At 41.2% G+C, this 15,218-nt stretch overlaps 1 protein-coding gene across 1 annotated transcript in view; it reads right to left on the reverse strand.

Moving 5' to 3' along the window:
• Positions 1 to 15,218, reverse strand: part of LOC149222168 (Haloacid dehalogenase-like hydrolase (HAD) superfamily protein) — a 340,733-nt gene that overhangs the window by 204,859 nt on the left and 120,656 nt on the right. The window contains exon 8 of the mRNA XM_089385283.1: positions 7,783 to 8,002. Within this exon, the coding sequence (XP_089241409.1) occupies positions 7,783 to 8,002 (220 nt within the window). The remainder of the gene's footprint in view (positions 1 to 7,782; positions 8,003 to 15,218) is intronic.

Raw genomic sequence — 15,218 nt, forward strand, 5'->3', positions numbered from 1 at the left:
ACATCAACACCCTTGTGGAACTATGTGACCAAACTTGATGGGGGAAAGGGTGGTGGATCTTACAAATTTGTGTGCCCTCATGGTTGTCATGGAGGAAAACCATATACGGGTTCATATACCCGTCTGAGGAGGCATCTTTGTGGGGTGTTGGACAGTGATGAAAAAAAGGGTTCTGTGGGGGTACAAATTTGCCCAAACATTTCAACTGAAGAAAGAAGAAAATACATCCAAATAGAGATGGTTGCACAACAAAAAAACAAGAAACAAAAAACTCATTCTGAATCAAGTGCAACCTCTAAATTTGGTAGTTGCCCATCTCCTCATGGTACTTCTGCAACCTCTGGAGGTAGAAGAACAATAGGGGATTTCCTTAATGTTGCTGGGAGGGATGATGTGGTTGGAAAGATAGTCTGTTTTCTTTGTGCTTGCGGTGTACCATTCAATGTGCTTCGCTCTCCCTATTGGCATGACATGGTAAAGGCCATCAATGAAGCCCCAAAAGGATACAAGGCCCCCAACTATGAGAAAGCTAGAACAGTGTTATTAGAAAGAGAAAAAGCTAAGGTTCAAAGAGCTTTGACACGTTTTACACATGAGTGGGTGGATTCTGGGGTATCCATTGTATCAGATGGGTGGACAAATATTAGAAACCAACATTTGATAAATGTTCTTGGTGTTTCTTCTAGTGGTGCAGTATTTATTGCATGTCATGACTCCTCCTCCATCAGTGCAACTGCACAAAACATTGCAGATCTCCTATTGAAATCAATCAAAGATGTTGGTCCGAATAATGTGGTTCAAGTGATCACAGATAATGCAGCAAATTGTAAGGCAGCAGGAAAAATTATTGAGCGTACTCATCCACACATCTTTTGGTCTGGGTGCCTGGTTCACACATTGAACCTTTTGATGCATGATATTGTGAAACACAAAGATTGTGGGTGGATTGCTGAGGTTTACAGGAAAGGGAAGCAGCTCATTAAATTCATCACAGGGCATACAAGGGTAAACTACTTCTATGGCACTTACTCCAAGTTGCAATTGCTTAAAATTGCAAAGACAAGATTTGCTAGTTATTACCTCACCTTTAGGCGGCTAGTGAGGGTGAGACAAGCTTTAACTAATCTGGTGTGTGCTGATTCATGGGATGAAATTAACACTGACTCAGATGGTGCTAATGCAGTCAAGGACACTGTTCTTGACAGTTACTTTTGGTCACAGGTTAAATATGTTTTGCAATTCACCAAACCAATTTATTCCATGATCAAGTTTGCAGATTCAGATCGACCAGTAATTGGGGAGGTGTATGAGCTAATGGATAGCATGTTGAGGCAGATTAAAGACATTGTTGAGCCTAGAGATACCACCTTGTACAATTATATTCGTGTAGAGGTGCAAAACCGATGGGAAATGCTAAATATTCCATTGCATGCATTAGCATATGTTTTGACACCTAAATACTATCATCCATCATGGCTTTCAACACCAGCACCTGGGGGGGGAAGCAGGAAAAAACCACACCAAGATAGAGAGGTTCACGAAAAATATATGGCTGCATTGAGTAGATTAATCCCTGATGATGAGGAGGCTGCATTGGTACGGAGACAGGTGAGCAACTATACGCTCAACACTGGTCCATTTGGGAGCATGCATGCAATTCAAGATCGAGAGACTTTTTCTGCTCTTGAGTGGTGGAACATGCATGGAGGGGGTACTCCACTTCTACAGAGTTTGGCATTGCGGGTGCTATCACAGGTGGTAAACACTTCTTCTGCAGAGAGGTGTTGGAGCTCTTATTCTTTCATCCACAGTGTTAAAAGGAACAGGTTGAATTTAGACTGGGCAGAGAGCTTGGTTTATGTTCATTACAACTTGCGATTGTTGTCCCATTACTGTGAAGATGCAAAGTCTAATAAAGACTTGTTGATTTGGGACAAGAATCCAGAGGAGCCCAATTTGGAGGATGGAGTGTTGCGACTAGAGCAATTAGAGGATGCTCTTATCCAGGTATGTCCATTGTGGTATGAATTTTCCAATTTTCCCTTATAAAGCATTTCTCTAATTCATGTTTTTAATTTTTTTGTTAACTAGTGTTTTTTTTTTTTTGCATGAATTTTTTGAGCGATTCTAGGATGATGATGACCGTGTTGATATGCCACCACCCCCACCCCCATCTGGTCCCTTGGTTCCTAGGTTCCATGGTTCAACACCAACAGCAGGGGGTTCTTCTTCATCAGTTTCAGTGCCACGACTTACACAGGGACCATCTTCTTCATTGCCACCACGTGGAGGCCCGCCATCACGTTCTATTCGTGGTGGAAGGAGGAGAGATTAGTAGATATATTCACAATCTACTTCTTTTTGTCATAGATTACTCATTAGACTTGTAGACTTGTGAATTTGAATTTTGAACCTTTTTGGCTTGGCGGTGACCAAGTGACATATTTTGTAAACATTATTATTTGAATTTTGGACATGACAAATGTTGACAGTTGCTCACTTGCTAGATAAATCATAATATGCTCTATGTTTTATGTTTTATAATATGCTTAAATGTTTTATGTTTTATAATATGCTTAAAAATTTGATGTATGTTTGTCATAGTTAGAATATAGATGATTGTTGTACATACTAGTAACTACAATGGAATCATGGATGCCATATCTATCTTGATTTATGCAAAAATATGCATGTTTTCATGTCTTCTACAATTAATTTGGTATTTGGGATGTTTGTTTTGAGTATAAATGCAAAAAAATATAAAAATATATATATATATAGCAGACGCTTCCGCGGACGCTTCGCTTCCTAGATTTTTGGAAAATGACGCTTCCGCGCTCCGCGCTCCCGCTTCGTGCAACATTGGACAAGCCATTCTGTGGCTGGATCAATCGAGATTGTGAAAATTCCACAACCGGAATCCCTACTACAGAAATTGATGATGTTTCTTCTATTTGATAAATTAATCAACCAAATTATTTGCAGTTTCCTATGGCAAATATCGAAACATATGCAGTGCAGTGTTGACTTAATTAATTTATATGCGGAAACAAGAAACTGAGCAAGAAAGAAAATACAACACAACGGACACCATTATTTTTGGACAAATGTCCTCGGAAAAACCCAATGCGGGAAAATCGATGCAGCAGATCTGAGGGTTTAATATTATTATTAAGCAGTAGCAAATTCTGAATACATCCTTGAATACCTCTCTGATTATTTAGTTACAGAGAGAAATACTGGCAGAAAGATTTGTGAGATAACCTCACACAATAACTGAGAAAATCCTAGTTGATCCGGAGTCTGGATGAAATGCCTTTGTGTAGTCCTCATGCAATCCCTGCGTCAACCTCTCTAGGCACTACGTCAATCAATGTGTTGATCGATTTGTTGCCCGAAGTCTCTGCTCTCAGCCTCCCGGTCTCACACCCTAACTCCGGCTTTTGAAACTGACTCTCCCCAGCAAAATCTCGGACTTTCTCACCCTTTGTGTTGCCTCTACATGGCCCTTCGTGCCCCTGCGTCAGCCTCTGCATCTGAGCTACTGGATCACTCTCTGCCTCTCTCTGTTGATGATTCTCCAGCCGAGAAAATCTCTCTCTCCGAATGCTATCCCTGCCTCTCAACTGCAAGAAATCTCCTTGATCAGAACTTCCTTATGAGAACTTCTCACTTCAGAAATTCGATCTCTTGATCTCTCGATGTTTTTTCCAAATGACCCTCAAGACCCTTCTTATATCTTTTTGTTGGACAACCAACGGCCTAAATTAACTCCTAATCAAAGGCTCAGATCGTTTTGGCTCAATCTCCGTCTTATTTTAGAAGTTACACCCACAATTATATTAATACCCATTAATATTTTAATTATCCTAAATTTAGTCTTAGGAGCTCCATTAAAAATGTTAATTATTTTAATAATATCGTCTCTGGGTGGATTTTCCCAAAACGCTTTCTGGGTTTTTTGGAACACATGTGTCCAAGCCTCCCTGCAAAATTTGAGGCCTAATGCACATCCAATGCTACCCCAAATCAACATTCCCTCTTAACGAGGAATGTGCTCTAACAATATATTGTTGTTGCATACTGCTCTGACTCTGAAGCATTAGCCTTTGCGTTGTTGATGTCTGACATGTCCACCAACTACTGCGTTGCTGCTGTAACTGTACTCTGCCTTTGACACTACCACTGCCAATGCTACATCTATACTACAACTCCCTCTCAAATGTTGCATCTGCTATGCTGCTAGCACTGCCACTGCTAACACTGCATCCAAACTACAACTCAGTGGCTGAGAGAAGCAACTGAAAAACATCCAAAATTATTGAACTAACTGTGTTCAGTATGATGCCACGTGAATGTTGGAACTAACAGTTGTTGGTCTCTGCGCTGACTCTCTGAATCTACTGCGCTACTGCTGAGCTCTGCTCTGTGCCATCTGCACTACTGCCAACTCTGCTCTGCGCTACTCAAACTCTGGGGCTACTAGTCACTGCAACTGTCTCCCTGACACTCCTCGCCACCATCCGACACTAGTCCATCTTGCTACCACAAAACTGGGCTCCCGTAGCAAGGTATTGATCCAAGAGGTGGACTCCTCAAGGATCTTGCCCATCTGTAGCTCATTCAAACTATAGCTCCAAACCAACCCACTTCCCTCCTGGAGTTATCTCTATTGTCATGGCGAAGTCCTCTTCAATCTTCACAGCTACAACCTTAGGGTCATGTTTCTCATCCTTGTCATTTTTCTTCAGAGGACACTGGGATGCATAGTGGCCCATCTTGCCACATCTGAAACACTTCACCTTAGAGACGTCCTCCTTTCGTCTTTGTTGCCCCTGTTGTCCCTCGATGCAAGGGTTGCATTATCCTCCTCCTCCTTGGGCTTCGACTCACTGCTGATGTTGCTTCCGTCAAGTTTGACCTTGACTAGGCCTCTCCTCAACTCCTCTTGTTTTAGAGCTACCCACATCTCATCCCATTTAGGCAATGTTGCTCTGCCCAGGATACTCTGGACAAAGACTTGCCACTCATCTGAGACAGAATTGAGGGCTAATCTAACTAACTCTGAATCTTGAAGTGTATGCCCCGTAGCAGACAACTCATCACGTGATTCCTTCAACTTCGTGAGGAATGGATCCACACGCTCTCCCTTCTGCATCTGAGCAAATCTCAGCTTCTGCTCCAAGTACATCTTTTGCTGCTCGAAGATCCCTAATATAACGTGGCCAAGGCATCCCACATCTCTTTAGCAATCTGTCTGCTAGCAACATGACACGCCATGTGATCCTTGACTCCATCCAGGATCATCCTCTTGGCTTTCGCCATCTCAGCTCTATACTTCTTCAGCGGATCTGCATCCACGGGTTCAGCCACCATGTTGTTGACGTACGTCTTGCGGGCATGCTCATCTAGAAGGAAAGACATTCAAGCCTTCTAGATGACGTAGTTGAATGCTCTGTCCAGCCTGTCCTGATCCCTCAAGCCACTAGTTGCAATATCTACCAAAAAATGTGGAAAATCTCCTCTCTGCTTCTCACTGTCGCTGCTCAGCCAATGAGAAAGCGGACTTCTCGGCGGAAAATCTGTTGAGGAAAAGTTCCCTCAAAGTGCTTCTCTTCTTTCTTCTGACGTTTTTCAGCCCATGAATCTCCCAGCTGAAAATCTGCATTCCACCAGCTCTCACGCTGAGGCTTCAGCGCTGCTCCCTCTGCGCAAGCAAAAAATTCGAACTGGAAGTCCTTCTCTCCGTCGACTCACTCAAAGAGAGACTACCTCGAAAATTTGCCCTCCCGGCTTGGAACTGTGTCAACCCTCTGGGGGTTTCGAACTGTTGCCTCTTGCAGCTTTCTCGAACTCTCTTCTTCTGCTCAGCGCTGGATCTACCGGCTCTGCTCTTCTTGCTTCACCTGCAGCACTTATACCATGTGAAAATTCCACAACCGAAATCCATACTGCAACAACTGATGATGTTTATTCTATTTGTTAAATTAATCAACCAAATTATTTGCAGTTTCCTACGACAAATATTGAAACATATACACTATAGTCTTCACTTAATTAATTTATATGTGGAAACAAGAGACTGAGCAAGAAAGAAATACAACACAATAGACACCAATATTTTTGGACAAATGTCCCCGGAAAAATCCAATGCGGGAAAACTAGTGCAGCAGATCTGAGGGTTATTATTAAGCAGTAACAAATTCTAAATACATCTTTGAATACTTCTCTGGTTATTCAGTTATAGAGAGAAGTATTGGCAGAAAGATTTGTGAGATTACCTCACACAATCACTGAGAAAATCCCAGCTGATTCGGACTCTGGATGAAGTGCCTCTGCGCAGTCCTCACGTAGTCCCTGCGTCAAACTCTCTAGGCATTGCATCAGCCAGTCTATTGATCGATTTGTTGCCCAGAGTCTCTGCTCTCAGCCTCCTAGTCTCACACCCCGACTCTTGGCTTCTGAAACTAACTCTCCCAAGCAAAATCTCGAACTCTCTCTCACCCTCTAGGCTGCCTCTGCATGACCCTTTGTGGCCTTGCATCAGCCTCTGCGTCTGGGCTATTGGATCACTCTTTGCCTCTCTCTGGTGATGATTCTTTGGCTGAAGAAATCTCTCTCTCCAGATGTTATCCCTGCCCCTCAACTGCAAGAAATCTCCTCGACCAAAACTTCCTCCAGGGAACTTCTCACTTTAGAAATTCGATCTCTTGATCTCTCGGTGTTTTTTCCAATTGACCCTCAAGCCCCTTCTTATATCTTTTTGTTGGACAACCAACGGCCTAGATTAACTCCTAATCAAAGGCTTATATCGTTTTGGCTTGATCTTTGTCTTCTTCTAGAAGTTACACCCACAATTAGGTTAATACCCATTAATATTTTAATTTTCCTAAGTTTAGACTTAGGAACTCCATTAAAAATATTAATTATTTTAATAAAATCGTCTCTGGGTGGAATTTCCCAAAACTCTTTATGGGTTCTTTGGAATACATGTGCCCAAGCCTCCCTGCAAAATTTGAGGCCTAGAGCACATTCGATGCTACCCCAAATCAGCAAGGATCGCCAGTGATGGTGTGAGGTATTTCTCACTAATCTCTTGCCAGTCATATTCTCTCTACTTGATAGCTAGAAAGGCATCCAAAGATTTTATTCAAAAAAAACTATTGCTTAATAATACAAACCCTCAGTTGCTGCATTGATTTTCCCGCATTGGGTTTTTTCGGGGACATTTGTCCAAAAATAATTGTGCAATGTGTTGTGTATTTTTTTCTTGCTCAGTGACTTGTTTCCGCATATAATTTTAATTGGTGAAGGCTGCAGTGTATTAGTTTCGGTATTTGCTGTAGGAAGTAGTAAATAATTTGTTCAGTAATTAACAAATAGAAGGAACCTAATCATTTGATGCAGTAGAAATTTGGGCTTCCAAATTTTCACAATATTTTCCTAAAAGATTGAACAATTGTATAATTGTTTGATGAAGAAGACATAAGAAGTAATAAGAGAACATCTAACATTCACAAGTAATTATAAAGGAGAGAAATTAGTGTTAGACTTCATCACACTTGGTTTCTCAACACCAAGGAAGTGTATTGTCTATGAGGGTGACTTCATCCAAAATATCTATTTCATGATGTATCATCCCAAGGAAGTTCCAAAAGGATTATACACAATAAATGAAAATGTTTTCTAGCATTAAATTTTGATATCAATGATCAATCTCTACAAATTTCTCACTCATGCATGCTTGATGTAATAGGATAGACTAAATGCCTATTTATTTACCAGGCATAACACGCAAGGCTCTTGCTTCAACAGTTACATGATCTGGATTTGCAACTATCATAGGAATCCGCTTATCCACAGCATTCTCCAAAATCTGCTCCAACTTTTCCAGTTCCATTTTTTTAGCACCATTACCACTTTCAAGACCGATTGCTTCAGTACCATGTGCCAAAATAAAATCAGCAGCCTCGAGATCTTCCACAATTTGCAAACCTAGACCCTGTAATAATAAACTCATATTAGGCTTCAGGATCATTGCATCAAATTATCAATAAGATTATCATGCTACACTAAACTAATCAGATTTATTTGACTGGAGCTATCATGTTTTTTAGCCTTAGGATCTGGTTTCTTACCATAGTCATAATGGTTGATGCAGAAGAATGCAAACTACAAAATTTAAAAATAAAATAAATGTTACAAAATAAGTTTCACAATCTCATATTTGATCATAACTTCACCAAGTTTGCTGAAATTATAGTCAGATGTAGTATTTTATTGAAGATGCTTACTGATAAAATTGATGTGCTGGTATATGACACTAAGTTCTGATTTTTGTAAAAGGTTACATGATTTAGAGTAAATTTGAACTCGACAGTAGTAATAATGACAAAGGCTGTTGTACAGCAGCTATACCCCTACTGTCTGTCATTGTCTTTGGTTCTCGTTCCTTGGAAAGAGCCACTTTCCAAATCTAGCCCCAAAATCAAGTATCATGCATCTGATTTTGTTTGTGGGCGAGAACAGGAATTATGCAGAAATGCAGACTCAATGTTACCCTGAGATAGTGGCACTTAGTTGCCTCAATCAATTGTTGGACTTCCTCCTACATGCCAAATGCAACCCCCACTAGAGAGAGACTCCAAAAAGTAGAATAATTCATTTTCAGCTAGAGAGGTCTCCAACAGTGGTTGCATTGAGGATTAACCAAGGGAGACAAATCTCCTCAAATTCAAGCCATTTTGTGTTCCTTCTCCGCTGTTGTTGAACAGTAATAACTCGGGAAAGAAACTTTGAAGTCCTAGGCCATTATGTGGCCCATATGTTGATTCCTTTTTGTTGATTTTGATAAGAGTAATCTGGGCAGTAAGTGTTGATTTGGGGTAGCATCAGATATGCTCTAGACATGAAAATTGGTGGAGAGGCTAAAGCACATGAGATCCCCAAGACCCAGAAATGGTTTGGACAGATTGTACCCGGTTTGGTAGATATTAAAATAATTAATATTTTTAATGGAGTTTTAAGTCTAAAATTAGGAAAAATAAAATATTAATGGGTATTAATATAAAACTAGGTTAGAAAGTTCCAAAAGTCATGGATCAAGCCAAATCTAATCTTAGTCGTTGATTAGAGATTTAATTTCGGTCGTTGATGGACCACTAGAAAAAGTATAATAGGAGGCTTGAGGGTCAGTTGGAGAACATACCAGAGTGATCAATCATTCATTTTGCTAGAGTGGGGTTGCTAAGCAAAGTTGAATCAGTGATCAGCAGCGAGGAGCAGTGAGTACTGGGCAGAGAGGCAGAGATAGTGCCAAGAGTCCAGCACAGAAGCAGAGAGCGAGAGGCAGCAGTCAGTTCAAGCCACGCAGAGCCTAGCAGAGACAGCGCAGAGGCCAGAGGGACTACATCATCCACATAGAGGTTGCAAGAGTGACGCAGAGGGTCCCAGAGGCTGCGTAGTGCCTCAGAGGGATGATGCAGAGAGGTTTGAGGTTGACGCAAGTCAGCAGGAGGCTGACACAGAGGCCAGAAGGGCTAGCGCAGAGCTTCAGAGATGCTGGAGAGGGTTTCATGGGACAGGTTTTCTGAATACCTGTTTCCGAATAGAGAGGTATTGCTGTCGTGTTTTTTTTCTATGTCGGGTGAGCCGGTTAGGCACCCAGTTGTACTCAAGGAAATACTGCATAATAATAAACCCTCATAATAGTTGCATCGATTTTCCCGCATTGGGTTTTTCCGGGGACATTTGTCCAAAAATAACGGTGTCACTTGTGTGTTTGTTTTCTTTCAGCTGATGATCTGTAGATGTTGTGACTGTATTGTATTTATTTCGGTATTTAAATGTTTTGAATAACCTGTTCAGAATTTACAAGTAGAAGAAATAAACCAGCGAAATATAGATTAATCTTCTAACGGATAGACTTAGAAAATTCAACATGGTATCAGAGAGTGGTTGCAGATCACAAGAAAGCTGAAGGCATCAGCCTTTGCAGCAGATTCAGCTGTCCCGAGTGACAGAGTTGATCCTTGCAGAAAGCGACAGAGAAAGGGTTGTCGCTGAGGGACTATGTCATTAGTCTGAGCCTGAGAGAGGCCAGCGCAGAGGCTGAGGAGGGCAGAAACAGGCTCACGCACAGGGAGGGCTGACGCAGTTGGTTGAAGGAGCTTTTTTGCCGGTACCGAGATTGCGAAGAGCCAAGAGGCTCAATCCTTCAGTTGCTGGGGCGAAGGAAGCTGTGGGCAATTTGCAAGAGCGAAGCTGGTAGGGTATTGGGGTCAGAACAGTACCTAACAGGGCAAAACCAAGGTAGAGGGAGTTGTTGTCGAGGCGGATTTCTAGCTAGGGAATCTGGATCAGCGTTGCAGTTGCACAGAGAATCGGAGAGGGGCAACTTAATGGTTGGCAGAAGGATTTCCAGGATGGAAATCGGGACTCAGAGGGAGTCCAGAAGAGAACTTACAAACGGGAAGTAGAGAGACTCAGCAGGAGTCGAACCGAGAACTTCCAGGCGGGAAGTAGAGAGACTCGGAGGAGTCGATAGAGAAGCGCAGAGAGATGGATGTGAATGGGCTGACGGATCAGGATAGGCTAGACGAAGCGTCCAACTTTGTGGTCTGGAAGGCCAGGATCTAGTCCATTCTAGACAGACATCGTGTCGAGGGCTTCACCTTGAGAGTAATGGCTATCCCAGTTGACCTGGTAGCTAATGAAAGGTATGAGGAGGAAATGGCCAAGGCTAAGTCCATCATCCTTGATGGGGTCAAGGATCATGTGGTCCAACATATTGCCGAGAAAGAAACAGCAAAGGAGATGTGGGACACCTTGAAGACATTGTACCAGCATACTTCCATGCAGAGGAACATGTTACTGGAGAATCAGCTAGATCATACCAGATGCAAAAGGGAGAGCAGATAGATGTCTTCCTCAGTCGGTTGAAGGAGATCCGTGACCAACTGACTTCCATAGGGGCCACGTCAGATCAAGAATTGATGGTGGGGACCGCACTTAACGCAGTCTCCGAGGAGTGGGAGACATTTGTCCAGAGCATACTGTGCAGGGCGAGTCTTCCAGATTGGGAAGAATTGTGGGTGGCTCTTCGTCAGGAAGAGATCATACGGCTGACCAAGGCAAGAAGTAGTAGCAAAGGGGTCAGGATCAAGAAGGAAGAGGAAGAGGATGCGGCTCTGGCATCTAAGGGAAAGCAGAAGAAGAGAAAGAAGAAGGACCTCTCCAAGGTCAAGTGCTTCCATTGTGGGGAACTGGGTCACTATGTGAACTGGTGTCCGAGGAAGAAGAGTAAGGGAGAGGTTTTTTACTCTAAGGCAACGCCAGCAAAGGTGGAGAAAGAAGTCGAGGAGGATGACGATTGTGCTATGAGTGCTCATGTACCACTAGAGAAGAAGTGAGAATACATCGAGTTGTAGTCAAGAAGACTACAGATAATGAAGGGCAGGATCCTTGAGGTACCCAACCTCTTGGATTATACCTTGCTACAGAAACCCTGAAGAGGAGTAGCAGGACTGGCGGATGTAGGGAGAGACAGATGTGGATGAAGCGACAGAGAGTGCTATAGTGTAGGAGACTTAAGGCAGCGCGAGGCTAGCAGGCTGCAACAGTGCGAGAGGCACGAGAGTGTTGCACCAGTGCAGGATGGCACAGAGAGGTGTGCAACAGTGCGAGATGCAGGGAGTTGTTGCAGCAGCGCAGAGGTCAGTAGAGGGAGCACTTGTTAGCGGCAGAGAGAGCTTCAGCATCGGGAGTGTTTCTAGCATGACAGGGATGTCAAAAGTTGGGTGTATCAGTTACTTACTTCTCAGTGACTAAGTTGCAGTGCAGTAGTAGTATGCAGTAGCATGATGCAGCATGATTAGAGGGGATGCAGTGCAAATGCAGTGTTGGGAGGATGGACCAGCGGCAGCACAGATGCAAAGGGAGTTGTCGTACGGATGCAACAGTGGCAGTGGCAGGGCCATGGGCAACAGTACAAGATGTAGCAGTGCAGAGGATGTTGGGCGAGGAGGCCTAGCATCAGCACAGGGACTGGTGCCAGATAATCAGTGTGATACTCAGGGAGAAGCATTACTAGAGCACAATCCTCGCTAAGAGGGAGTGTTGATTTGGGGTAGCATCGGATGTGCTCTAGCCATGAAAATTGGTGGGGAGGCTAAAGCACATGAGATCTCCAAGACCCAAAAATGGTTGGACATATTGTACCTAGTTTGGGAGATATTAAAATAATTAATATTTTTAATGGAGTTCCTAAGTATAAACTTAGGAAAAATAAAATATTAATGGGTATCAATATAACACTGGGTTAGAAGGTTACAAAAGTCATGGATCAAGCCAAATCTAATCTTAGTCATTGATTAGAGATTTAATCTCGACCGTTGATGGACCAACAGGAAAAGTATAAGAGCAGGCTTGAGTGTCAATTGGAGAACACACTAGAGTGATCAGTCATTCATTTTGCTAGAGCAAAGTTGAATCAGTGATAAACAGCGAGGGGCAGTGAGTACTAGGTAGAGAGGCAGAGACTGCCAAGAGACCAGCGCAAAAACAGAGAGCGAGAGACAGCAACCAGTTCAGGCCACGCAGAGCCCAGCAGAGACAGCGCAGAGGCCAGAGGGACTGCATCATTCACGCGGAGGCTGCAGGAGTGACGCAGAGGGTCCCAGAGGCTACGCAATGCCTCAGAGGGCTGACACGGAGAGGTTTGAGGCTGACGCAGAGACCAGAAGGGCCAGAGCAAAGCTTTAGAGATGTTGGAGAGGGTTTCGTGGGACAAGTTTTCTAAATACTTGTTTCCGAATAGAGATTTATTGTTGTCGTGTATTTTTTCTCTGTCGGGTGAGCCAGTTAGTCACCCAGTTGTACTCAAGGAAATACTACATAATAACAAACCCTCATAATAGCTGCACCGGTTTCCCGCATTGGGTATTTCCGAGGACATTTGTCCAAAAATAACGGTGTCACTTGTGTGTTTGTTTTCTTTCAACTGATGATTTGTAGATGTTGTGACTATATTGTGTTTATTTCGGTATTTAAATGTTTTAAATAACTTGTTTAGAATTCACAAGTAGAAGAAATAAACCAACAGAATACAGATTAATTTTCTAACGGATTGACTTAGAAAATTCAACAGAAAGCTACCTCAGTTTTTTTTTTTTAATAACCCTCAAGGTCTATTTCCAACAAGCTCTTTGTTGAGTTCTAAAAATGATTTTAGTAATGGGAGTTTCTGAGTTCCATCAAACATCTTACTATCTGTAATGTTCCCAAGCTAATAGTACAATTTTTCTTCACAAAATTTAAGGTTTTTCATTGACAACTTTTCTCAAACAGTTGTTATGCAAACTGCTGCCAAACACTCAGAGAAGAAACCTTCAGCAAACACTCGAGAGAACAGAGAATTTATCAAACATTTCCTAGGCAAGCAAGAGAATGAACAGCTAAGGCAAAACAAACTTTTATTGGAACTGATATTCTAGAGATTACAAGCAAATCTTTCACATGGAACCTGGAACTCGCTCCATTTGCAGAGATACCAATTTAGTTTTTGATATTATAGTGTTTAGAGCCCTCGCTTTAGTCCTTTCTAGAACAATCAATAGAGACTTTCCCCAATGGAATTTTCCAAAGAATAGATCACCTTGACCCCTGCTAAATCCGCTCGAGTAACTCAAAGAATTTGGCCCACTGACAGAGGTTAATATGCAGAAGGAAAGATGCCAATTCACACCTCTAGAATGGGAGATTGAGCATTAAGAAGTTTAGTCAGCCAGCAGGATTGAATTTGGCCCCTTTGGCAGTGGTGTTTTGATCCCACAAGAACAGACTCTTCCTATGAAGTTAACAAGTGCCATCCCTTGGGAAAATACAAAATTGGCTCCCTGGATAATATCACTTCAAATTTATATGGTGGATCGATCTGTTGGAGAATGTTATGAACATAAATTATGTAAAAATAAATAAAAATAGATAATAAATAATAATCATAATAATATAAATATAATAATAAATAAAAGTAAATTAACTAATGGTTAGTTAGTTAATAATGAAAAGGCATGTCTTAGAGACATGCCTGTTTGTGAAAGGGTACTTACCTGGCTATATATACAGAACCCTCATACTCATTTGTACTGATCCTACATCAATTCTTTTATTCAATATACAATTACAATTACTGTCTTATGATGCATGTCTTTGTTTACGAAGTATTTTAAATATTTCCGTTGCGTATACGACTTTTGGTCGTTACATTGGTATCAGAGCTACATCTGATCCGGCCTTTGGCCATCAACCTATCGTCAACCTTGTTGTCGTCGTGATTTCAACGTTTCACTACACCAGTCTTGGAGATTCTCCATTCCACCGGTTTCGTCATTCAAGGCTTTGGCCATTAAACAAAAACAAAAAAAGGAGGAAAAAAATACGATAGTCAAAGAAAAAACATAAATTAAAAGAAGTACATATAAATATTAAAAAAATAAAAAAGATTTTAAAAAAATAAATAAATAAATATAGTCTGATGTAAATTTTGAAGAACATTCATATATATAAAAAGGTTCTACATTATTGATAAAAAGTGCATGATAAAGTTGAGAGGGAATCTTTCCAAATATATTTAAAACTATAAGTAAGAGAAGGAAGAGTAAATAATATTATCTTGATTCTTCATTAAGTGGTTGACAAGCGTGTGGTTTTAGAAACCCATGGTAATTGCCCATGGTATTTTAAAAGTAAAAGAAAAACAAAAGGAATACAAAATCTCTTTATGTGAATGTAAGTTTTACTTTTACGTGGAAAGAGTATGCAGGTTTTAGAAACCAACCCATGGTAATTGCACATGGTATTTTAAAAGTAAAAAAAAACAAAAAGAATACAAAATCTCTTTATGTGAATAGTAAGTTTTACTTTTTATGTGGAAAACTTTAACGGAGGTTTTAGAAACCAACCCATGGTATTTAAAAAGTAAAAGAAAAACAAAGGGAATACGATTTTTTTATGTGAATGGCAAGTTTTACTTTTTACGTGGAGAACATTAACCGAGTTAAATTTACATAAGTGAACATATATTTTATAATATACACCAAAGGTGAATAGCCACGTTTTACTAGGGTTGTAACTTTTCAAAAAAAAAAAAAAAATATTATAAATAAAAGATATATAAAGAGAAGTATTATATTATAAAGGGGTATTTAAAAAAAAGTTCA

The sequence above is a fragment of the Pinus tabuliformis genome, chromosome Q (assembly GCF_031772625.1).
Source record: "Pinus tabuliformis cultivar Carrire ecotype Pingquan chromosome Q, CPIR1, whole genome shotgun sequence".
In the NCBI taxonomy this organism is placed as follows: domain Eukaryota; kingdom Viridiplantae; phylum Streptophyta; class Pinopsida; order Pinales; family Pinaceae; genus Pinus; species Pinus tabuliformis.